Source organism: Anopheles coustani, chromosome 2, assembly GCF_943734705.1.
Source record: "Anopheles coustani chromosome 2, idAnoCousDA_361_x.2, whole genome shotgun sequence".
Lineage (NCBI taxonomy): Eukaryota > Metazoa > Arthropoda > Insecta > Diptera > Culicidae > Anopheles > Anopheles coustani.
The window spans coordinates 9,697,909-9,720,654 of record NC_071289.1 but is presented as its reverse complement, the minus strand read 5'-3'; the positions used below and the strand labels follow the sequence as shown (position 1 = coordinate 9,720,654).

Here is a 22,746-nt window from a genome sequence, read left to right as displayed (position 1 = left end):
TTGTCTTATGTGCTGAGTCTGGACGTACGGTAGGATATAGCTTATGACGGACGTAACCACAATCTGTCAGATAGGGAAATCGATATATCATTAAGTTCTCGTTAAGCCACCGAAAAGACCGAATTGTAAGTGAAGTTTCTATTAATTCCCTCGGAATGTGTTTCAAATAGGTGCTTACCAGCGTGAACTTGATTGGTAAAACCATCCCCTGAAGAAAAGCGGATTATTTTGAGGTAAATTCGACTCCTTGGGTCTTGGTAACCAGACACGTTAACCCTTGCGTGTGCCTGGTACGTGATTTATTTTGGGACGTCTATTTTTTATCCTTTCACACACTGTGCTTCTGTCTGTAAATCCACCAGTTCTGGTCAAATTCAACATGCGGTTGCTACTACCGCTGGCCGTTTTGGCAGTGATCTGCCTAGTGCCACACACAACCCTTGCCCAAGGGGCCGACAATTTGGAAGACAACGATTTTGCCGAGTTCGAAGATTTCGATGATGAAGACTTTGTCGTCGCTGACGCACAGCAGGGACCGCCCGTCGGCGGTGGCCAACAGCAAGCCGCTGCACCCGGTGCACAAGTAATGGCCGGAAATGGCCAACCAAAGGGTCAGCCAAAGAAGGAAGTGAACGACAACGAAGACTTCATGGAGATCGATGACGACCAGGACGACGAGGACGCCATCGTGGAGGACGAGGATAACGAGTTTGAGCATTTCCAGGACGAGGAAGAGTTCGAGGGTTTCGCAAGCACCATCGGTGACCAGGATGATCTGCGAGCGGGAGGTCCGGCCGGAGGTGCCGGTGGGAAGCAGGCCGAACCGAAGCTGACCATCCCGAAGGTACCGATCCATTTCCGGACCCACTGGGACTCGTACTGGATGGAGATGCTGATGCTGGCCGGCTTGATGGCCTACTTTGCCAACTATCTGGTGGGCAACAAGAAGAACTCCGCCATTGCCAACCAGTGGCTCTCGATACACAAGACGCTACTCGAGGACAACTTTGCCCTGGTCGGTGACGATGGCAAAAAGGAAACGGAAGGGTCCACCTTTAGCTTTAACAAGGAAAGCGAAAGTGTGTACACGCTGTGGTGCAGCGGACGGACCTGCTGCGAGGGCATGCTGGTCGAGCTGAAGATGATCAAGCGGCAAGATCTGGTGTCGCTGATAGCTGGAATTATGAAGCCGGTTCAGGATCAGCTGCATATCAAGGTCGAACTGTCGGCGGAATCGATGGAAAACTTTGTGTTTTGTGTGGCAACTCGTAGGCAGGCTACTAAGATGTTTAAGGAGCTGAATGATTTGGTGAGTTACACCGCGCTTCATCGAAATTGTTTCGAACCGCTCCCATAACCCCGTGTCCTCTTTTCACAGAGTAAATTCTGTTGTCTAGTCAATAAGGCCGACGAAAAGTTCGGCATTCCCGGGTTTGCCATTTTATCGGAAATTTCCGAAGCTTCCACTAGCATGCTAGACGGAAGGGTTGTTGCTGCGTTAAACAAATACTCACACCTGATCGACTATATCCACGTGTCGGATCAATACAGTGGCCCGATCCAGCAGGAGGACCCGAATCAGGTGAAGCGCCCCGACGTGAAGCGCATCCTGCACTGCGGATTCAACGTGCCGGTCAAGGGTGATCTGGAGGAAATGAAACCGCTGTTCATACTGGTCCTCTACCTTATGGATCGTATTAGGCGTTTCAAACTGTCCAAGGAGGTACGTACGGAAATGGAAAGGGAGGAGGACTCCCAGTTGGCCGTGTGTTTTATTTTTAAAACATTTTTTTTTTTTTGTGTGCTACAGGGACGTGCCAAATCAGACAAGAACCGTGCCACCGTGGAGGAGGAATTCATGAAGAACACTCATCAGGCCCGCGCCGAAGCTGCTGCCCTGCGCCGGGAGGAAAAGCGCAAAGCGGAGAAGGAGAAAATGCTCGCCGAAGAGGACCCCGAAAAGCAGCGCCGCTGGGAAAAGAAGGAACAGAAGCGCCAGCTGAAAAAGCAGGCCCCCAAGATGAAGCAGCTTTCGATTAAGGCCTTGTGAGAAGGCCAGACGCATCTCTCCTCGGTGTGGTGTTCATCGATCGATCGATCGATCCAGTTTCCTCAGTCGATGGGGACGTTTTGTTTAGTTTTTTTCCCCCGTTTTTTGTAGTAATGTTCTGTGTTCGGGTAGATTGAAAAACGTTCTTTAAATAACGAGAAACCAAAAGATAAATAAACAAAATAATCATTTTAATTCGAAATGATTGGAAGTGAGAAACAAATTAGGTTGTCAACATATATTTTTTTGTTCGGAACAAGTTATGGCAATCCATCAAGAAGGGGTACACGTTGTTGAGCCAGCAAAATGTATATTTTATTTCTTGTTTTTTTTAAATATTTTAAACTGCTCGGCCAAACGAACAAACAGACAGACACACACATACATTCAGCCCTTATAAATTCTTACCAACGCTCATAAATAGTTTAAACATCACATCCACACCGTATTAGACATTACACATGCGTTACTCTTTCCGCACAAAATTACCTGCTTCATGTTCGTGAGGTGATAATTCATCGATTTCCTATCGTTTCGGCGGTATCTTGTTTCATTTTCTTATTCCTAGCATTTGTATTTAGTTAACCATCATCTGAGGCCGGTGATAACACCGGAGCTATCTTGTCTCGTATCACCCTATCTCTCTCGAACCATATATACTTCTGTCTGTTTGACTAAACTATTGAGTTTAACGTTGGCCCTTTGCTGATTGCGTGCGGAGATTGCGTTTTGCCCCATTTTCAGTCGAAACACCCCTTATCTGTCTGTTAATCGTAGTTGGTTTTTTTTTGCTTCTTCTCCCGGAAAAAAGGTGCTTCTAGTTGTATATATTCTATATGCTTTAAATTCCTCATGATCAGTCGTTAAAACTAGCTACATGGTCTACAATATATGTATTTATGTATATCTATTAGAATATATATATTATCCATTGTAGAGTAATGTGGTGATGTGAGCCACCAGTGGGTTGACCGTAATCAGTAAGTGTCCACTAGGACCAAAAAAGGTCACCTACAGTAGAGTCGGACGGGAAGCGATTGATTGATGGTTAAAGAACCTGTATGTAAGACGTCCGTTCTTGGCGGAGATTGAAGGAAACAATTGTCCTTTTAGAGCCGATTTCAGGTTTTGTTGTGTTCCCTATTTTTTTTTATTGCAAATTCCCGTTCTTCCAGGAGGAAAAAAAGGAGCAAACATCATCGGCGATAGCGGAGTGAAGAAGAAAAACTATTAGCTTTTATTAATTATTTCTTTTTACGCTCCCAGCATATGTTAACCCCCCGTAAGTTTCAAACGTGATGCTTCAGAATAAATGTGGTCTATAAAATCGTCACGCTTTAAATTGTTCATTCTTAACTAGTTATCATTATGTTTTACCATTTCGTTAAATCTTCTACTATCTGCTGTATTTTTTTGTTTTCTGTGCAGATACATTGAGACGAACGTGTTTATGATAACATGCATAGAATATATATATATTGGGAGGCGTTCAAACACAACCCATACCAACGAGTAATACATTATCGACACCTTGTCTGCCGATGAAACCAATTCCGTCGTTATCTGCTAGTGAGCGCGTTATTTTCTCTTTTCAAACATTTGTGCTGCGAATATTCCAAATTTCCTGGTTGCGTTTGTTTTGGTGAAAGTAAACGACAACATTTAAATATATTTATCTACCGCCATAGCACTGTGCACTTATTAGTTCACGGTTTAAAGTTTAAAGATTCTTTGCCACCAACGTGGAACGTGTGTATATAAAAACGTTAGGCTAAATTTGTCCCTTTTACCACACACATCTACTTCCTGCTTAACATACGGTTGAAAGAGAGAGAGAGAGAAAAGTTCAGAGTAGAAAGTTGGGGAAAAGTTTAGTGTTCCATTTCCGTGTTTGTATAATTGTAACCATCGATTGTCTTTTCTTAGCATATATCCTATGATTGAGAGATGCGGTCCGTGGTTGATCGCGTTATACTGTTTTTCTTGGTTATATGCTACACGTTGTTACATTTTGATTACATTAGTTTTGTTATCCTGTTGCCGCCTTCATGTCACTCTCATTACTTTTTTCCCAATTATCAAAACCTCCAGCTATCTGAAGTCATTAAATAAATTTTAAATTTAAAATCACTTCAACGCGACATACGCGTATTGCAATTTCGCATTTGTGCGATTATTATCGAACTGAATAGATAAATAAGTGAAAGTATCACAGGGTAAAAGGATGTGGGATTTTATTTCTCCCAGAAAGTACCCCGTTGAAAGCGGGGTTGTGCATTGAGAACGTAACACAAGCAAAGGCTCGGTCAAAGAGAATAAACTCAAAATTGTAAAAACTCATAAAATTAGTTAAGTAAAGAGGGATTCGTAAAACGGGTTGAGTGATGCTCATTTACATGCTCTTTTTCGACGGGGAACTTTGCGCACTATTATTTTCCTGCTCGAGAAGCTTTTTGTTCAAACCTATTACCACCTTACAGAACTGATTGTCCGCAATGTCAACAAAATCCGCCAGGAAAACGTTCGTCCGCGGTTTCTCGTCTTCCGCGAACGTGCCCGGCTGTTGCAGCTTGACCCACTCGAGCAACTGCTTGTCGACCGTCTTGGCGCAGGTGGACCGCAGCGAGGACAGAAACCGCGGCACGATGTACCGCACCGACGGCGTTAGGACGCACTGGGACACGTACCCCGTTTCGGGGCTACGCTGTGCCAGCGACTCGTCCAAGTACTGCTGCAGCTTCTTCGCGTTGATTTCATTCGGCCAGGGCGTTGGCCAGTCCTGGCTCAGCCAGAACCGATCGTTGACGCACGCGTCGCTGCGGTACACGATCAGCACCTGCTTGCCATTCCCGGTGGCCGACTCGAGTGTGCACTCCTTCAGCTGGCTCACGTTGCGCGAGTAGATCTTCCGGTCGAAGATACGATTCAGTTCGGCCGACAGGACGCAATGGTCGGTCGGGTTGAACAGGTAAAAATGCTGGCAATCCAGCACGACAAACTCCTTCGGGTGGGTGCGCAGAAAATCCTTCAGCTGATCGAGCGGTTCCGTGATCTCCTCGCTGAACAACCCGTGCACAAAGTAGAACTTGTTCTCCGGCCGCTTCATACAGAACCGCAGATCAAAGTACCTGCGGGTGGGAATGTGGCATGAAACGAGAACAACCACAGAATAAAATCCACCGCCAACGAGCTACCTACCGTACTCCCGCCTTCAGCTGCTCCTGGATGCCGTAACGCTGCGTGACGGCCCACCGGCGTACCACGCAGGGAATGAACTTGTTTAGCGTGGCTACCACCGGCTCAGCGTCCGGCGCCACCGGTGCCTTGTTCTTGATGCCGTACGACATTGTATCGTGTGAGCCGGGAATAGCTAGATTGATAATCGGGATAGCCTTCAGCTCGGACGGTAGCCTACCCATCCAGTTTTCCAAGTCTTCAGTAAAGTCGGTTGCCATCTTGCAAACGTATCGCTCACGGTTTCGGTGGGACGAGACGATAGTTTTGTGTAAGAAGCTACGTTTTTTGCTGGTCTTTTTATCCACCTTTGGATGTCCCAAGTGACAGAAAACACGATTTAGATAATTTTCGCCAGGCTTAGAAAGGGGCTGCATAGAAGATTAATAGCAGTCTTATTAAGCCAAAATTGCAAGTGTGTGTGTGAAAAATGAACCCACCGTGGGTGCACTGATCCGATCCTTACTATTATAAATTGAACCCTTCCATCCCAACTCCGGAACTGACAGCTCAAAGCCATCAAATCAAAACAAAATACAAATTCGAATTCAAACAGAGGATTTATTTTAACAATCTCAGCAGTTTTTCTGGAATAGTTTCTTCGCGTGTTCCAAAAACCGTCTAGTTGCAATTCGTAGTCATGAAACGAAAAAGACGAAAAGGTAAATATAGAAAAGTACAAATATACAAAAAATTACCTGTTTACATTTACCTTGCTTGCAAACAGGATAATCTTCCCCGATGAACTCGAATGCAACAAAATCGCAAACACTGCATTTATCGAGCTACCATGGAGTAAACCTGCTTCCTAGCTTGCTGCTCGTCCTGTATCACAGGGTTAGCTGCATCTGGCGGCGAACAGAGCGTCTGCATCATCATTGCATAAAGTTCATCCCTCGTCGATACAGTCACTGGAAATATTGGCCTACCCTGGCTTTCCAGCATTATTTTTGCTTGTATGTCCTGTCTCGTTTCCGAAATCATAGCCTCTACAAGCAGCAAACGCTCCACCACGGTCAATACGAGCAATGCAGAAACCTTCCGGCCTTTGTTGTTGAAACCTGCTGGACGGTTGCAAATAACACTTTTCAAATAAAAATTATCGAGTGCTGAAGCGATAACGCAAATAAATCAATAAACTTACCATAATCCTTGCTTGGCCCTGGGTAAACGTGTTGTTGGCTTTCATACTGCTGATCCACTCGCTGTTTTATCCGCCTTCTGATCGAGAAAATTAGAGTCGCATCTCTGTTTATCTTCGAACCACAATGTTGTTTTTGGTACAGTGCAAACGGCTGAATCGAGAGAGATGTGGAAATATGTTATTCGCAGACCGAGACGCAGGTGGGACATTTCAGTCCAGTCATTGCTGATGCTCTGCAGGAGTACCATGGCAGTGCAGCGAAATCACTCCGTCGTGTAGCTTCATAGAACACTTTTTCCACTGGATCGTATGCCAGAGGGCAATTGGGCTACGTTCTATCGGTGCCGCAGGACAAGTAAGATCGATCAGTCCAGCCTGAATACCCATCTCGAGAATGCAAGCGCAAACTACGATGCGAGCATGGTTAAGCTAATGCAGTCTGACCTAGCCACAGACTGCTCGTTACAAGGCACAAGAGGTTATCTGCGTCATTTTCTTCAGCGTACTTCACACCCGGCGACTCGACACTGTTTCCAGCGCTGCTATCCAACTTTTCACTACGCTTTGTGAAAGTAACATCTTTTATCACCGACCTACCCGATTATTGAGAGGAAGCATTCTCCTCGCTGCTGCTGCTGAGCATGAAGGAAAACAACCCCGATTAAAGGTTGTGGCACTCAAGTGATGGATCGTAGAATCGCAGGACAGCATTTTTTTGCTCGAAATTCGCTTCGTGTTTAGCATATCGGTAATGAACTTGATCAGCTTCCTCGGCGCCAAAGTGTCATCAACCGTAGCTTCATGCTTCGTTGTGGTGGTAAGGGTGAGCCCGAATGAAATCCAAAACGAGAAAAATAGGAAAATGAATAAGCTTGTCCCCTGAATCTTACGAACCTTTTCAATGTTAAACTCTTTTCGGATGTAACACTTCACGTTTGTCAACAGTGACTCCAGTACCATTTTGGTATCCTGCGGCGGAAGTGTCGTACCTATCGTGAAATTCTCCTGTACCACGTCCAACATCTACTGACGTGACGCCGACAATACTTCCGACCGTCCTTGATAATCGTACTGATGTATTGTATGTGCCCAGAATTTCACCCAGATATGGAAGTTAAACACCCGATTCCTCAGCAGCTTATGCAGTAGCTTTATGTTACCCAGGGACATCTCGTTTTGAATCACTTCGATCAGCAATTCGAAAGCTATTGGCATCTTTTCGTCGAATATCCGCTGGTTGCACTATTGCAGCAGCGAACTGACGATGGCGATCACATCGTTCATCAGCACATTCTAATTGTTTGTTGCGAGTTTGTAGAGAATTCCCGAAGCCACCAAGTTCGTTGTGCGAAGTTCTACTTCTCAAAAAACCCTATATCGAATATGAAGTTCAAGAGATGGAATATTTAAAACAAAACTTCCTTCAACGGTTGTGATTTATTCACTCCCGCCGTGTTAACAAGTTTTGATACAAACCTCTGGTTTGTTGACGTTTTTTCATTCAACACCTACATTCGACCGACGTTGATGATGATGCTAAATATGTTCCCGGAAAAAGGCTTCTCTTACCTCTTTTCTTGTTATTCCATGAAAACATGTGTGATTAATAAAGATTATCATCTTTTATTTACGCTGAACAAGTCCGCACGATGCACAGTCGCATTACCAAATGAAAACACCAGTGACAGCTCAAAACTGATGCACAGCCAGCTTAGAAAAATGTTCAAGAAGAAAACATTCATCAGTCCGTGTATGTACACGGCGATACGAAATTCCGCACCCATACATTCAAACATCGGTGGGATTTAGGGCAATTTCACTGCATTTTTCAAAAATAACCGTCAATTTTGTCACCTGGGGTAGGTCTGTAAAACATACAAGAAAAATATAAAAAAATTAAAAAAATTTTTTCATATTATTTCCAAAACTTTTGATGCATTAAAACTTTGGGTATTCTCCTACAAACCTCTGTTGATATTCAGAAAATCTTTTTCACCTTTCAAAAACTCAACATAAATATTATCACTCGAATAAATAATACCGCCCCTAAACGATGAAACGTCCACGCCAACTGAAAGGATAGTTCCTTTAAAACATGTGCATCCAATCTGTTTGATATGTGTTTAAAGAAGGAGGAACGGAAGGGAACTCGCCGGGAAACATAAAGCGAAATGGGAAGTTCAAAGCGAACACGCTGGTGCGGGGGATGATGTGTGTTTCGGTGCTCATTTCCCACAGGCGCTTTAAAATGGGAAAGGATATTCTAATTAACTTCAAACCAGCAAAAAAGGGACGGTATGAAAACAAACCATTACCGTACCGAAAAAAAGGGCAGTACACCGAGCAGCGTTTACCTTTAGCGCCTTTTTGCTGCCGCATTATGGGATTCTACAAACGCCATCGGACGCAACACGTGTGTGCGAAAAATTTTACCATTGAATAATGTACAGAACTTGGCGGGCGCCAAACACCATCAGGAATTGTCACAGTAAGAGGATTCTAAAAATACTTTTGAAAATTGGCTGCGGTAATTGTTGGGTTTGCGAAAAACAAAGGATTCTGATACTGGAAAATCATGAAAAACAAAGTAGGCATAGATCTTTTCATCGATCGTTCTCTACCGAATGTTTACTTAAAGAGATTGAATTTTACATTTGATCGAATCGAACGACGAACGACGGCCTCTGTGTTCTGGGGCGAACGGTATTAAACCTTGTTATAAATTCATTGCGTTTACTCCTTGATACTTGAGTTTCAATTCCAATCAAAACGAGGCCATACGTAAACCACGTAAACAGGGGTTTATCGGAACAAATTATTCAGGCCACAATTTGATCGGGCCGATGAGGCCTAAAAATAGAACCCGCGCTTCAGCATAAACTACTTGTCGCGCTCGATGTCCTCAGCGGCTCCTTCTTGCGAGCAGACCAGATTTTCATTGCAGCTGTAGATTAATCGTTGGTTAGTTTCGCGGAAACGAAACCACAGCATATCGATTGAACTAGACTTTGCTTCACGAATTTAGGTAAATGCGTTACGCGCGCGAACAAAATTATAAAACTTTCACAAACGACCCCATGTGGAAGAACAATTTGAAATTTAAGGATTTATCATGTTCAGGATAATAATGGGTTTTAAAGTTAATTTAAACCTTAATGATACAAACATGCAAAATGATGATAATTGATTCAACAAAAAAGAAACAACTTTTACCTCAGCTCGAGTAAAGCTGAATTTTGAACGCTTTCCACTCGATTCTTAAGAGAATTTGTTCGATTCGCGGTGGATACTAATTGAATTTCCTGTCTATGACAATTAACGAAAGACGCACTGCGGATGCCAGTAACACGCCCCTGGGAAAGTTAATAGGATGCACTACTGGGAAAGCGGAACCGCCGCACGCACCGCCTTTTAAACAGATTAATCTGTGCAAACGACACGGCACAGAATGAAACTCTGATGACCAGCACGTGCTGCGATCATTTAAATAATGTCTGCAGTTGACGGGAGGTGCCGGTGCAAACATATCTTTGTTCCCAATGGCCTGCTTATATCGGAGGCTCCTCTTGGGTCAATATCGAACGGGTCTGCCGTTATATTGGGAGTTTGTTTCGCAATGCTGCGTTTTGCAGTTTGTTTTGCTTCGTGTCGTGACACCACGGTTTTTCCCTATTCCGCTTTATTCGACACGATCGAACGCAAGGATGTGCTGTTCGATTACGTCGAGAAGTTGCCACAGACGAAGGTTTGCCAAGCGAAGCGTGTATACGCAATGCGGACAAACGATGGTGTGAATCTGGTGGACGAGCAGGACTATTTGTCTCTACTATGACTGCAAAAGTACCGGCCACGTGAATGGTTACCTAAAAATTATATAAATCGCTAAAATTCGACTATTAACTTCTGCCTGGCTGTCTTCACCAGTAAAATTATATGTATTGAAATTGAGAAATACGTTGAAGAAAAAATTAATGATCAGATGTACAAAAAAAACATGATAATCGGAACAAACTAAAGCATTTTAAAGAAAACATTTTAGGTGAAGAAAGAAAAGACAACTCAGGATATTGATAAGGAGTCTTCTGCTAAACATGTTCACTTAGATTCACTTTCGATTTGTTTAATACATGCAACTCTAGAACAATCGTAGATGAAATCTAATTTTGGAGAGCTTATTTTTCCAATGGTCAATTTACTGCAATTTACAATTTAAGTTTTCTTGCGATATGGTCTATCGCTGATTTCTAGCTATTTAAAATTGTTTTTCCACAAACGAATGTGTTCCTAAGCGCTAGTATCGAATATCACGTTTATCTTCGTGAAACATTAGTGAAGTACAGAAATCACAATGGGCATTTTAAACTCAATTTGGAGACATTCTTAGAGTTATCATTAATCCTCTATTCAAGATTCTAGAAGTTGTGTAGCAACAACTTTCCAAGGCTTCAACGGAACGAGTAGATTTCATATCCGTTCGTAAACAATCCTATTGCTGGGCAGTGTGACTTACCTTTAATTCTATGTTTAGGTCAATTCCTTCTGAGAGTTGATGCTATTTAAGAAGTAGACCTTTCTTGGTACATGGGTGGAAGTAGCAGCTAGAGACGACAACCTTCTTTATCCTTTACCACTTCTGCAGTCCATCCCGTTTCAATCGGAAAAGATGTATCATTTCACTGATAGCTTTAGCCTTGAGATTCCAGATGCCGAATCTTACACAGCATTTTCGATTGGCACAACACTTTTTTTGTCTGGCATCAACCTTAGCTCAACCAAGAGAAGCAACAAACAATTTGATTATCAATACCGAACATTATTTTCACGATTCACTTTCAAGCGTTTGCTCGCAAAGCAAATGAAGAAAATGTAGTTAGTTTCTGTAACGGCAAACTAGCACTTTTACCCGTGGCCCATTCGAGGAACCATTGAAGTGCAAGTGAAGCACGTCCTCACAATTCAATCTTAAAACAATGACTAACTCTCTGATAGCACATATCTATCCGCGGGCAAGCAAAATTCCATTTGATGTTTTATTCATAGTAACGCGAGTCGCCACTTGCGCTTTGTATCCGTTTTTCGTGCGATGCTCCTATGCTCTTTCTACGCGAGTTGTTACTCTCAGCGCCTCTCTTTGGTAACAAAAACCTAATTGCAAAACAAATGAATAAACAATTATTAGAACTTTTAAATTGTTAAATGTACACGCACCAACTCATTGAACAAGCTGCAGTTTTGGAATTTTTCTATTTCTTTGTATCAGAAACATATTTCTGCAACTTTTGCCGTGTATCAACAAATTTGCACAATTTCGCAAGGTCGAGTTGTTTTGTTGTGACATATGCTGTCAATCGTTCCGAGACATCACGAGGTTTACGTAGCTCAGTTTCAGGATCATTCAAACAATTTGTATCTGTGCAAATTACTGCTTCTTTTGATAAACTGAACCCGTGTTAACGACGATAAATGCGACAAAAAATCACTAGTCGCATGCCCACAATATTTATAAAATGAATATGGTCCACAATATTTATAAAAAATGTATAAATTAATAAATTTAATACGGAACTGTATGGATTTATAGACACTGTACACGCACAGGATAATTTGACAACTGATGCGAGGCAATCGCTCAACGAAAACAATAACAAAGCCGTTGTCAACAAACATAGTCACTGTAGCGCTTTTTTAGGAGATTGTTTATTAGAAATCCACTGTGAAGAAATATGTTTTCGAATCGTCTTTTAAATCAAAACCTGTTTTGTTGACCGTCTCATTACAATCTGTTCGTAATCTGTGATAAATATACCTCCGAAACGGCAAACGAACGGAACGAAACGGGTCATCAGTGATGTTTGCACTGGGGATAAATACTGTTGGCATCGCAGGATCAATCAACCTACGATACTGATCTGGTAGCAAATTTGAAACGGATGTGGTGGTGCAGGTACGCTGTTTATGAATAATACCCGGTGTGTGCTCTTCCCAACACTATGGATCATCTTGAGCAGTTGAGTAGCTCCATCGATGGGCATCAGAATATGTCCAAAGGAGTCCTCCGCTCATCCATGCAGTCCAACGATAGTGGTTCGCTTCACTTTATAACAAGCTCGGGAGTCGGGCATAGCACGCGAGAGCAGGAGTACATTGAGTCTTCATTGCTTGGAACGGATCTACTATCGAGCCAGCTACCGACTAATCTGCTTAATGATTACATCAACTCCGTGTCTTCCACCGCTTCAAATTCCCTTGGCAATCTGCAATCGAGCCTAGTGGAACACCACTATCGACCGTTTAATTCGGATGAGCTGCACAGTCTCACCAGCGATTCGAACAACGATGGACCAAACGGATCAAAGGTAAGTGAAATGAAGAGCCAGAAATTTGAATGTGCATGCAGCGACGGCATTTTAAAAACATCCGTTTTCATTCGTTTTCCGTTCATAATAGGATATCCCGGGCTTCAGCACACTAACATCGTATGAAAAATTGATGGACGTAGCTCAGCCTTCCTCCCCAATGAGCAGTAGTTTGGCGCAAATGGCGGGAACTATGGAAAGCTATGTTCATTTCCCCCTGCCAGGACAATTGCATACAGCCGATCAAGGGACTGATGGGTTTGATATGATCAGTGGTAACCTTATGTCAACGCATTCGCATAGTAACCACCACCACCATCACCATCATCCTGCTCATCCTCCTCCTCCCCATCAACATAATCAAATCCAACCGCCGCAGCACACGCAACAGGAGCTACTGAATCACTACGCTCTTCCGCATATTTCTCATGCACACCACCACCACCAACAGCACGGACAGCAGCATATTGTTCATCATCAAAGTTTGGCAGAGCTTTCGAACAGTTCCCAGCAAGTGGCCACCATACAACATTCGTTACATGGCGATCAATCGCAAGCGTCTTCAGCCTTGAGCACCTTACCTTCTCCTTCAGTTGATGCTCCCATCAAGGAATATAACATCAACAACTCTCTGATGCCTGTTACGTCCACAGTGGTCAAGCAAACCAATGTACTCAGCGAAAGAATAATATCTAAAGAGTTTGAAACGAAATTTATGACGAAACCTTTTTTTTTATTTTAGCTTCCAACAATGTCCTTCTCAACCCAGCGACCAAACGAGTCTCCGAAACGATTTTACTCGTGTACAGCCCTCCCGTCACTGATGTTACGCCATCAGCGGCCCAATTCAGATACGGCCGACAGCTTGGAACCCCTCGGAAACCACGATGGGTCGGACATCGTACCATGCAAGCCACGTTCGGCCGAAGAAGAGATTGCAGACTGTGTTGTGTCGTTGGAGAACGCACCACCATGCGCAATGCTAGGGAACAGCATCAATTTGCCTCACAAGAAGCGTCTCACGAAGAAACTTGGTGATGCAAAAGGTGATGCTGGGGGTAACGAAACGGAACAACTGATTCCAGTTCCCACCGAGCAGCCACTACCGGTGCGACGTGGCACGGTAATCGCTAACGATAGTAGTGGCCTACATGGTAGTGTTGTGTCTAGTAATGCCCCAAAAGCAACTGGCACCCAACAACATCGGCTTTCCGGTACCGGCTTCTCGTGTCAACTATGTGGACGAACGATGGAAGATCAGTTGATATTCTTCAATCACCTCAAAGAACACTACGAGCCGGATGTTACTGGCAAAGACACCATGGCGCTGGATGTACGAGACAATGTGAAAAATCCATCAGAAATCGTACTATCTGGAACATCCGTAGCTGGTGCCTCCGATGGCACGAAGGACTATCCGGACGGGAATAAACCGAAACCAAAACTTCCCCGCGTTAAACATACAAAAAAACTCAAACATGAGCGAACTTTTAAACCTACCGAAATGAATGGACACGAGGAAGTACAAGACCAACGGGAATGCATTATTGAAGATCCGGCAGAAAAAAGCCCAGACAAGGCCGCAGGGAACACTATCAGCAGCGCGACATTGCCAGAAAATCCAACCATGAACGAAGCTATGGTCGAACTGGACACCGCGGATAATGGAGGGTGTGAGTTCAGTGACACGGAAGATATGCTTCCAGAAGGCTTACGGAATGTGGTGCAGAAGGTACAGGAAACGGTCGATACGGATGCGAACGAGGAGTTCGCGACTCTTGCGTCGAACGATCGGAGATGGCTTCCGCCCGTTCACATAACTAACGGGCACAATATGGATGATAAAATCGGCATTGCCTCCTCGGTTTCGCCGGTGAAATGTTTGGAATCGTTCGACGGCCAAGTTTTGGATGCGGAAGAACTACACATCCAAAGCGGTGTGGACAATTTTGTTATATTACTCAGCAAAACGCATTTCCCCGATGCAGGTAGGTGTTCTTAAGATATAAAGAACATGTTTCGATGAAGTTCATCAAAAATGAATCAGAAATATTGTTCATAAAAGAAAAAGATGTGATATTAATGGTTCTATGAAGATTGATACAATTTTTTTTTTATTTTTAGTGTGCGGACAGCTACCATCCTATAGTCAATCGTTGAACGACAATGGTACCGTTGATCAGTTTTCGTCACTGCTACAATCTCCCCCGAACGGTTCACAGGAACTTCAAGGGCAACCACAGCCTGCTATGGTTAATGGAGCGCTCTCGAGTGATCCCATACCAGTTTCGTTGCATAGGAATGTGATAAGACCGGTGGACGATAGTGCACATTCGTTATGTGACTCGCTAACGATCCCTTCCATCCTTCCGACACTGTCGACCAGCAGAATCTGTAAGCTAACGGACATGCCTTTCACCTCCACACAGTGTGAACCGTTGGCGGATTTGCGTAAAGCTAAACTGCTAAAGGATGAGCACAAATCGGACGACGATGATGATGACGATGAAGATGGTGATGGTGATGCCGGAGCCGAGGGGGACGACGGCATTGTGTTTGAGCTAGAGTTTAGTCATGACAACGGAAATTATGTCGGAAAAGACCTTCGAAGTATTAGTACCCTCAGTAGTACGGTGAGCGGGAACTGCGATGATCAATCGGTGGATGATTTTAGTTACGGCGTAAACGAATTTGGCGTTGAATCGTTGAACCACAATGCGTTACACAATAATCTTTCAGAGAAAGAAGGTGAAGAAATTGAACAGGATAAATCAGGGAAGGCCTCCCTCGCGGAAGCAAGCAGCGAAAACAAAAAGAATTTAGAGGATGATAAAACGTCCGAAACAAATGGTAAAGCTTCTAAATCGCAAAAGTATATCTGCCCAGTGGAAGATTGTGGTCGCCGGTTGAACTCCAAGGCCGCCTTTGGATACCACCGGCTGCAGCACACCGGCGAACGGCCGTTCAAGTGTGAGTCCTGTGACAAGCGGTTCTTCACCTGCAGCGCACTGAAGGTACACGAACGGCTGCACTCTGGCGAAAAGCCGTACAAGTGTGACATCTGTGGGCACCACTTCCGGCAGTGGGGCGACCTTAAGTACCACCAGACGTCCATCCACTCGAACGAGAAGAGCCACAAGTGCGAGTTCTGCGGCAAAGAGTTCGCCCGACGCTATTCGCTGTTGCTCCATCGGCGCATTCATACGAACGAGAAAAACTACATCTGCGAGTACTGCAACAAAGGGTTCCGGGCCAGCGCATACCTGCAGTCGCACCGGAAGATACACACGGGCGAAAAACCTCACCAGTGCACAATATGTGATAAGAAGTTCCGGTGCCACGGGGACATGAATAGGCATATGAAAATTCATACCCGGCCGGAAAAGAAAGGAAAACCCGACCAACCGAACGGAGAGGACCTAAAATCGGATGCTATCGATTTGACGAAAATGAAACCGAAAAGAAAAAAGGGTGTACAGAAAAAAACCGTCGACGATGATAGGCATATGGAGAATGATTAGAAAAGTTTTCGTTTTAACGTATGACTAAAATACTATTGATTAAAGTTATGGTCTCAGATCAAACGTGGTACAACTTTCAAATTCTAACTCGATCGATTTTCACTTAGTTCATTGTAAAATGTGAATACAATTTGATTCGAAGAACGTTACAGCGAGGGGATAGCAAAAAAAAAGTTGCATCAGTGTTTAATGAGCAAAATAAATTTATAGTGAAACGGATGTAATTCACAATTATACAAACTGTGTGTCATAAATGTTTGAGAACAAAACGGCATGGATGGCATATAAAAAGAAAATTAAATTTTTAGTTAACATTCCGCTGGAATGGTTGGGTGTTCAACTTTATTTGTTCGAGTTTTTCCTTCCACTCTGCTTTTAGTTTGCACTTAATTTTTGTGCATATTTCCTACCTTTTCGTTAACCTCAATCATCGCGGGGAGAGGAGTTCGTTTGGTTCCGAATTTAAAGATTTCTAATTGTTCACACTTTGCACTGTCGTACATAACTAACCATATGCTCCTTAGGATCACACGTGGTGTGATGAATTGTGAGATAAATTTCCATTTATTTGAAAAGGAAGCTGCAAGAGAAGGATAGAGAAGAAACAATGTTAAAGGCGAGGACATATAATTGTGGATATTGACAACGGGCTAGCAATTACCTGTAAGGATATCCTTGCGCTTTGGAGCGGAATATAGAAAGTATGAGCGAAAAGAAAATAACCACGAGAAACAGTCCAACAATTGCCGTAACTTTGCTTTTACGGTGATCATTTTGCCAACCGGCTTCAGTGAGGAGAACCATTCCGAGGACGATCATGGCATCTGTTGGGGGAAAAGGACAACCGGCATTAACCAAAGAACCATTGCCATTCATCATAGTTATTTGTACTTACTCAAAAACATCACAATGTAGGTTTCAATCACAAGCTGACCCTGAGATGATCCGTGAATGTAGGCAATACCTCCATTCTGACTCTTGTGCACAAACGGTGGGCTGCGAATGTGGTTCCACATTTGGCCTGATACCATCGCGAAACAGAACACAACCGCTATCAGTGCCCACATCTGTTTGTTGTACAGGAAGTCTAGGTTGTTTCTTCGGAGGTACAGAAATCCGCCTACGAACAGTGACAGCATCAGGATCGCTACGGTCGCGGAGTAGTTTGGTGGACGGAAAATACGGATTTGGATGTCGGTGCGCTCCTGGATCCATTTGCCAATCACTTCCGCGGACACTCCAACGCGCTGGATGTCCATCGTGTCGGCAGGTTTCGGTTTACCCTTGGGCGGGAAGTGGATGAAAACGGGCGCCGTGTTCAGGCGCAGCATCTGGAACACGTCCGAGCCTTCATCAAAATCGACCATGGCAAAGAAGAGCTTATTGGAGTAAGTTTGCGAATAGCGGTATGAGTTGGCCACGATGGTGTACTCATCGTGCGCATGACGACAGATAACGCACTGCCGCGCTGGGGCCATTGCGGTGAACATGACGATCACGGAGTAGTTACGGGGTGGCGACTTGACAAAGTCGCGGAACTTATTGCCATTGAAACGCAGCACCGGACGCTTGGTGTTCATGTCCAGCATTTGCTGGACCTTCTCCGAGAGCGATTGCTGTCCCTGGTGGAAAAGAGATCGATCGAGCAGAAAAATGCCAATTCGTAAACATCAACGTCACCACTGGAGTGCGAGCCGGTTCCGCCTAGATAAACTTACACCTCGGGCATTTTTGGATGCCTGACTGTTGACGAAACTGAACAAGCACAGCGATATGGCTGTAAGGACAGCAATTTTAATGAGGATCTTCATCCTGCTACAGCACGGCGCACCGGTACAAGAAAAAGGGGTTTTCTCCGCCGGTGAACTTCTTCGCCACACTGGAGTACTACGGTGATTCTTGTGATGCGTTTGACGGTACGAGTGACGTGTACCAAACAATCCTACCAAAGTCTTAAAATGTTTGAGGTTGCTTGTTTTAGGTCGGTTTGTTGATAGTTAAAATATCTGTGCAAAATAAATTATAAAACAATTTGTAGCATTACCTACCGTGTTTGGAGAAATAAAATGTTTTAAATCCGTTTTTGCAATATAAAATTTGACCAAATTTTCGGTGTATTTTACTTTCCTATGTGAACCACAAAGTACCTATATCTCCCGAGCAGGTTAGGTAAAGCATATCAATGTCAAACTACAAACACAAAAGACAGATTCTGAGAAACCATTCAATTCAACCGATATTTCCAGGAGGCAATACTTTCTTTAACTTCAGTAAATCGTAGAATCGCAAATGCCGCAATTCACTTTACGAAACAATACAAAAAACCAGTAAGTTTGAAATATCTTCTATCTTCGTCTAAGCTCTGAACATCACATTAACGATGACCATCTCATTTTCTTTGCAGGAATATGAAATTCAAGAAAAACTTGCGAGCAGTTACGCCACGCCGTGTCATGAAACCGCGACCCTCTGAAGAACACCGAGCATGTGTAATATATGCTTATAAAAATGGAAACACCATGTTGGCAATATCGAAGATTCTAAACATCGAAAACTCGATGGTGCAAAGCATACTGTCACGGTATTGGAAAACCGGAGATACGGATACCGAGTGGGATATAGACGAATTATCCATTTTCTGTATAGGCAAATGGTACGACCAAGGTTTAACTTTTCAACAAATGGTCCAGAACCTTTACAAAATTTTCAAAATACACTATTCCATTTCTACGGTACCGGATGACGAGAATCGTAACGAACCGATTGTAGACCCAACATGTGGTCATTCACTTCACGTAAGTTTTAAACATTATTTTCTCAGCGAAACTCTTCATGACTTCTTTCAATTTCTTCTTAATAGTGTAACTTGAACCGCCGGATGTCATCCGATTAAGATGGAAAACAAATGAAACAGAAGCCAAGAGCATTGAAAAATTGTGGATGTACTTAAACATGCAAATTCGACCAAGGCGCTAATTGGAATTGAAACAGCGTGTAACCTGACATTGGTACGTTGGTAAATATCTTTGTATTAGGTTACTTTTTTTTTACTAAATAAGCTCATTCTTATACTGGCTTAACCTATAACGTCGAATTCTAATACGACACCAATTGAAATCCGTCATTTGAACTTCACGGACGGGCGTGCTCGTTACTTTTGTTTAATATATCAGATGCCGTTATACTGCCATGTTCTTGTTGAACAAAGTTGAATTCAATCAATAAATTTTTCCATAATTTTGTTTTGCACTTCGACTTGTTTTATTTCTTACTGCATAGCACTCTAAAGACAACGATGGTTAAAAAAATAATTCAATATTTTATTTTATCTCTGATCGCATATGCTAGCTTTCTTTGTTTTCGTGGCTGCCTTCATGAATGAATTTCAACCACAAGAAATTTTAAATTCATACTTACAATGAGAATCTTATGGGAGAAATTTCAATTGATAGACACCATTTCCTGCATGTCCACGGACAGAATCATCTCATAGGTGAAAAAAAATGAATATTGTTTGTTCGTTTCGCATAAAATCTATACGTTCTTGTATGCTAATTCCTTAAAAATTACATTCAAATGAGAAATGAATTAAATTAAACGATTACACATGAGCCTGTTGAAAAGAAGAAAAACACACGCCTCACATCAAACGTATTAAACCTTGCAAAAACGTAGAAAATTGCCTTCAAACTAAGAAAAAAAAGAAAAACTTAATTCGACGTGACGTGGAAGCAGTGAATAATGGCCCACTGCGTTCAATCGACGCAGAGCAGATGAGAGAAAAAAACGAAAAACAAACAACACCTCACTCAAAAATCAACGAACCGGAGGCATAGCTGACGCTGGAGTCTTTCTTATCACAGCACTGATTGCTTTGGTCATACTTCAGAAATTTGAAGCTCATTCGGTAACCACGGCGTTTCAGTTCTTCGACGGACTGCATCAGCACGCCGATCGGATGACGCCCACAGATGGTATTGTTGTACTTTCGTAGGTATTCGCTAAAGCTATCCGCCTTGAGCGTTTCGATCAAATCCATTCCCATCTTATCCAGTGTTTCGATCCACTTGTAGATCGGACCGGAACCTTCCTCATAGTACGTGTACCGGAATCGTTGCCCCCAGTGACAAAAATCGGACGAAATGACAAACAAATTCTGAGGATCGGCCAGGTAAGGGGCGAAGATTTTACCGTAGGTTTCTTCCCACTCCGTGCTGATGGAGCCCACCATCACAGGGACAATGGTGAACTGATCCCTGAAACTGAATCATACATTGTTAGCAATCAAATGTAATTAAAAACCGTATGAATCCAAACGTAACGTACTTTTCCATCACTTTCGCCACGTATGGAAGATGCATCTCAATACTATGCTCATCTTCATCCGTCTTTTGGTCCATCCACTTGAAATGGCCAGTAGCCTCGAGCTCAGAATTGATTTGCTGGTCAACCTTCAGATCGTACAGCGGCGTACGGCAGTACTGAGCAGCGGAGAGGGCACAGCGGGAAAGGCGCACATGATGCGATGGTCCCAAAATGAACACACGTTTGCTGAAACAGTAGTCCATCCATTAAATGACTGCGATAGAATATCTCTAGAATAGACAAAACTTACACTACGGCTGGACTAATTTGTCGGTAGGCCCATGCACCACAAGCACCGCAATAACGGTACCCAGCATGGGGGGCAATGATGGCACGGGCAGGCCCGAAGGTAAGGTCGGCATCATCTAGCCACTTGTTTAGTTGACGATTCAGTTCGGGTCCTGTAACGGGACGCATTACATCAAACATATAGCTAACTAAAAGTACTTATCTTCTAATGGAAATGTTATGACGTGAATCCATAGAACCATAGAAAATAATAAATGAATAACAAAACATCGGAACTGTGCTTACCCGAATCCGTATACCAGCTACCAGCGTGCGATGCTTCACGGTACATATTTGGCATATAAAGTAGGTTACGAACGATCGACGGGTTTGTGTCTATGCAATATCCCTGCTGTTGCTTCTCCTACGGGTGATGGCTTCCTCTATAAAGTGAAAGTGCCCTCGGTTGTTGATGAGTTGAGGTTATTCCAAAAGCTGGATGGAACACTTTAATACATCCGCCGTGGACACACAGGTGGAGATCTTCAAAAAAAACAAAAAAAAATTACGGGAGGATGAGACATTCGTCTCAAAGCATTGGTAATTTATGAAACTTGATAGGGAGGTGCCTAGCACCACCATCCACAAAGAAGCTACTTTTATGGATTACCTTTTCACGAGCGTTGACACCACTTTGAAACTGATTTCGATGGTAGAAGCAAATGTAATTGCCAACTGGAGGGTTTTATAATCGTTCGCAACTTCAAATAAGTACCTTTGCTGTTAGTAGGTGCCCTCTGCAGCACTGCTAGCCCCAGGCACACACAAAGCAAATGAGGAAGCTGTGGCAGAATAGCGAATGCAATGGTTTTTTTTGTTGCCCTCTGCGGAGGTAGAAAGGTAAACATATGCAAGACTGACAGTTGAGGGTATTTTAATTGGGAGGACGGAAACGACAGCAACTGTCAGATTTCTCGACGCGGTCCTATACAAAAGGTAAACAACAATTTGAAAAAAGCGAAAAAATGGCTGGCCGTCTCGACGATCCAAAACGACGCCACCTACGTGTCGAGACGATGCGCGGAAACGAAACGACGCGACTAGCATATTCCTTGAATGGCAATTCTTGACTTTAGAACTCAGAACAGCCACAAAAAATACGCAGGGCTATCAGTTACGCCGTAGGCAGTCGTAACGCCGTAGCGTAACGGTAACGTAATTGTCGACTTGCTACTATAGCTGGCTGTTTGTTTGGGTAGTTTATGAAGTTAATATTAAATAATTCCCTGTTTCTTTGTTGTTGTTTTGCAATGAAGCTGATGTTTTGTTGATGAGTAACTAAAATAACGGTAAAAGAGTAAATGAGGCCCCGGGCTAGATTCTCCTCTTCCTACTGGTTCACATTTAGCGCCTGAAGCTATGCAAAGCGCGACACATGCATTCGTTTCGAATTTTTGAACGCTAACGGTTCGCTTAAAAGACCATAACGGTTTAAACTAATCACGCAGTGGAGTTTGAATGCGGGTTAATATACTTTTACATGTTAAGCTACTAGTAAGTAAACTATACCACACATGATGGACAGCATGAAACAATGAGTTTAGCCGAAGAAATGATTTGGAAACGGCGGCGCGCCCGCAGCGAGCGAAGCGAGCGGACTGCGCTAGGTCTACCGAAAAAGAGAGTTTGTTATAGTTTTGAGAAATAAGGGGGGCCCGCGGGCCCCCCTCATACCGCACCCCCTAGGTTGATTGCGTAGCCGAAATTAACGGTACACACTACGGTTCAAATACTCGTAGGTTGAATTTAACGAATTAATGTACCACCAATTGCATACATTCAGTTTAA

The 22,746-nt window shown here is 43.4% G+C and overlaps 5 protein-coding genes across 5 annotated transcripts; 2 read left to right on the top strand and 3 right to left on the bottom strand.

The window, feature by feature from the left end:
- Window positions 1-75: 75 nt before the first annotated feature.
- LOC131262294 (PAT complex subunit CCDC47) lies at window positions 76-2,273 on the top strand. The gene is made up of 4 exons (XM_058264264.1): window positions 76-233; window positions 363-1,309; window positions 1,379-1,723; window positions 1,811-2,273. Exons 2-4 carry the CDS (start codon window positions 380-382, stop codon window positions 2,048-2,050), a joined length of 1,515 nt encoding a protein of 504 aa, XP_058120247.1. The 5' UTR covers window positions 76-233; window positions 363-379; the 3' UTR covers window positions 2,051-2,273.
- A 125-nt stretch (window positions 2,274-2,398) lies between these two features.
- LOC131262083 (PI-PLC X domain-containing protein 3) lies at window positions 2,399-5,588 on the bottom strand. The gene is made up of 2 exons (XM_058264002.1): window positions 5,249-5,588; window positions 2,399-5,178 (listed from the first exon to the last, which is right to left on the bottom strand). Exons 1-2 carry the CDS (start codon window positions 5,503-5,505, stop codon window positions 4,443-4,445), a joined length of 993 nt encoding a protein of 330 aa, XP_058119985.1. The 5' UTR covers window positions 5,506-5,588; the 3' UTR covers window positions 2,399-4,442.
- A 6,830-nt stretch (window positions 5,589-12,418) lies between these two features.
- LOC131262208 (uncharacterized) lies at window positions 12,419-16,526 on the top strand. The gene is made up of 5 exons (XM_058264159.1): window positions 12,419-12,784; window positions 12,876-13,098; window positions 13,186-13,436; window positions 13,527-14,772; window positions 14,909-16,526. The coding sequence occupies exons 1-5, from the start codon at window positions 12,419-12,421 to the stop codon at window positions 16,303-16,305; spliced, it is 3,483 nt and encodes a 1,160-aa protein (XP_058120142.1). The 3' UTR covers window positions 16,306-16,526.
- Window positions 16,527-16,709: 183 nt separating this feature from the next.
- LOC131263186 (tumor suppressor candidate 3) lies at window positions 16,710-18,201 on the bottom strand. Its single transcript, XM_058265349.1, has 4 exons — window positions 18,024-18,201; window positions 17,201-17,927; window positions 16,967-17,129; window positions 16,710-16,885 (listed from the first exon to the last, which is right to left on the bottom strand). Exons 1-4 carry the CDS (start codon window positions 18,114-18,116, stop codon window positions 16,870-16,872), a joined length of 999 nt encoding a protein of 332 aa, XP_058121332.1. The 5' UTR covers window positions 18,117-18,201; the 3' UTR covers window positions 16,710-16,869.
- A 1,348-nt stretch (window positions 18,202-19,549) lies between these two features.
- LOC131263205 (protein MEMO1) lies at window positions 19,550-21,434 on the bottom strand. The gene is made up of 4 exons (XM_058265373.1): window positions 21,205-21,434; window positions 20,921-21,071; window positions 20,632-20,856; window positions 19,550-20,567 (listed from the first exon to the last, which is right to left on the bottom strand). The coding sequence occupies exons 1-4, from the start codon at window positions 21,257-21,259 to the stop codon at window positions 20,111-20,113; spliced, it is 888 nt and encodes a 295-aa protein (XP_058121356.1). The 5' UTR covers window positions 21,260-21,434; the 3' UTR covers window positions 19,550-20,110.
- Between the last annotated feature and the right edge of the window lie 1,312 nt (window positions 21,435-22,746).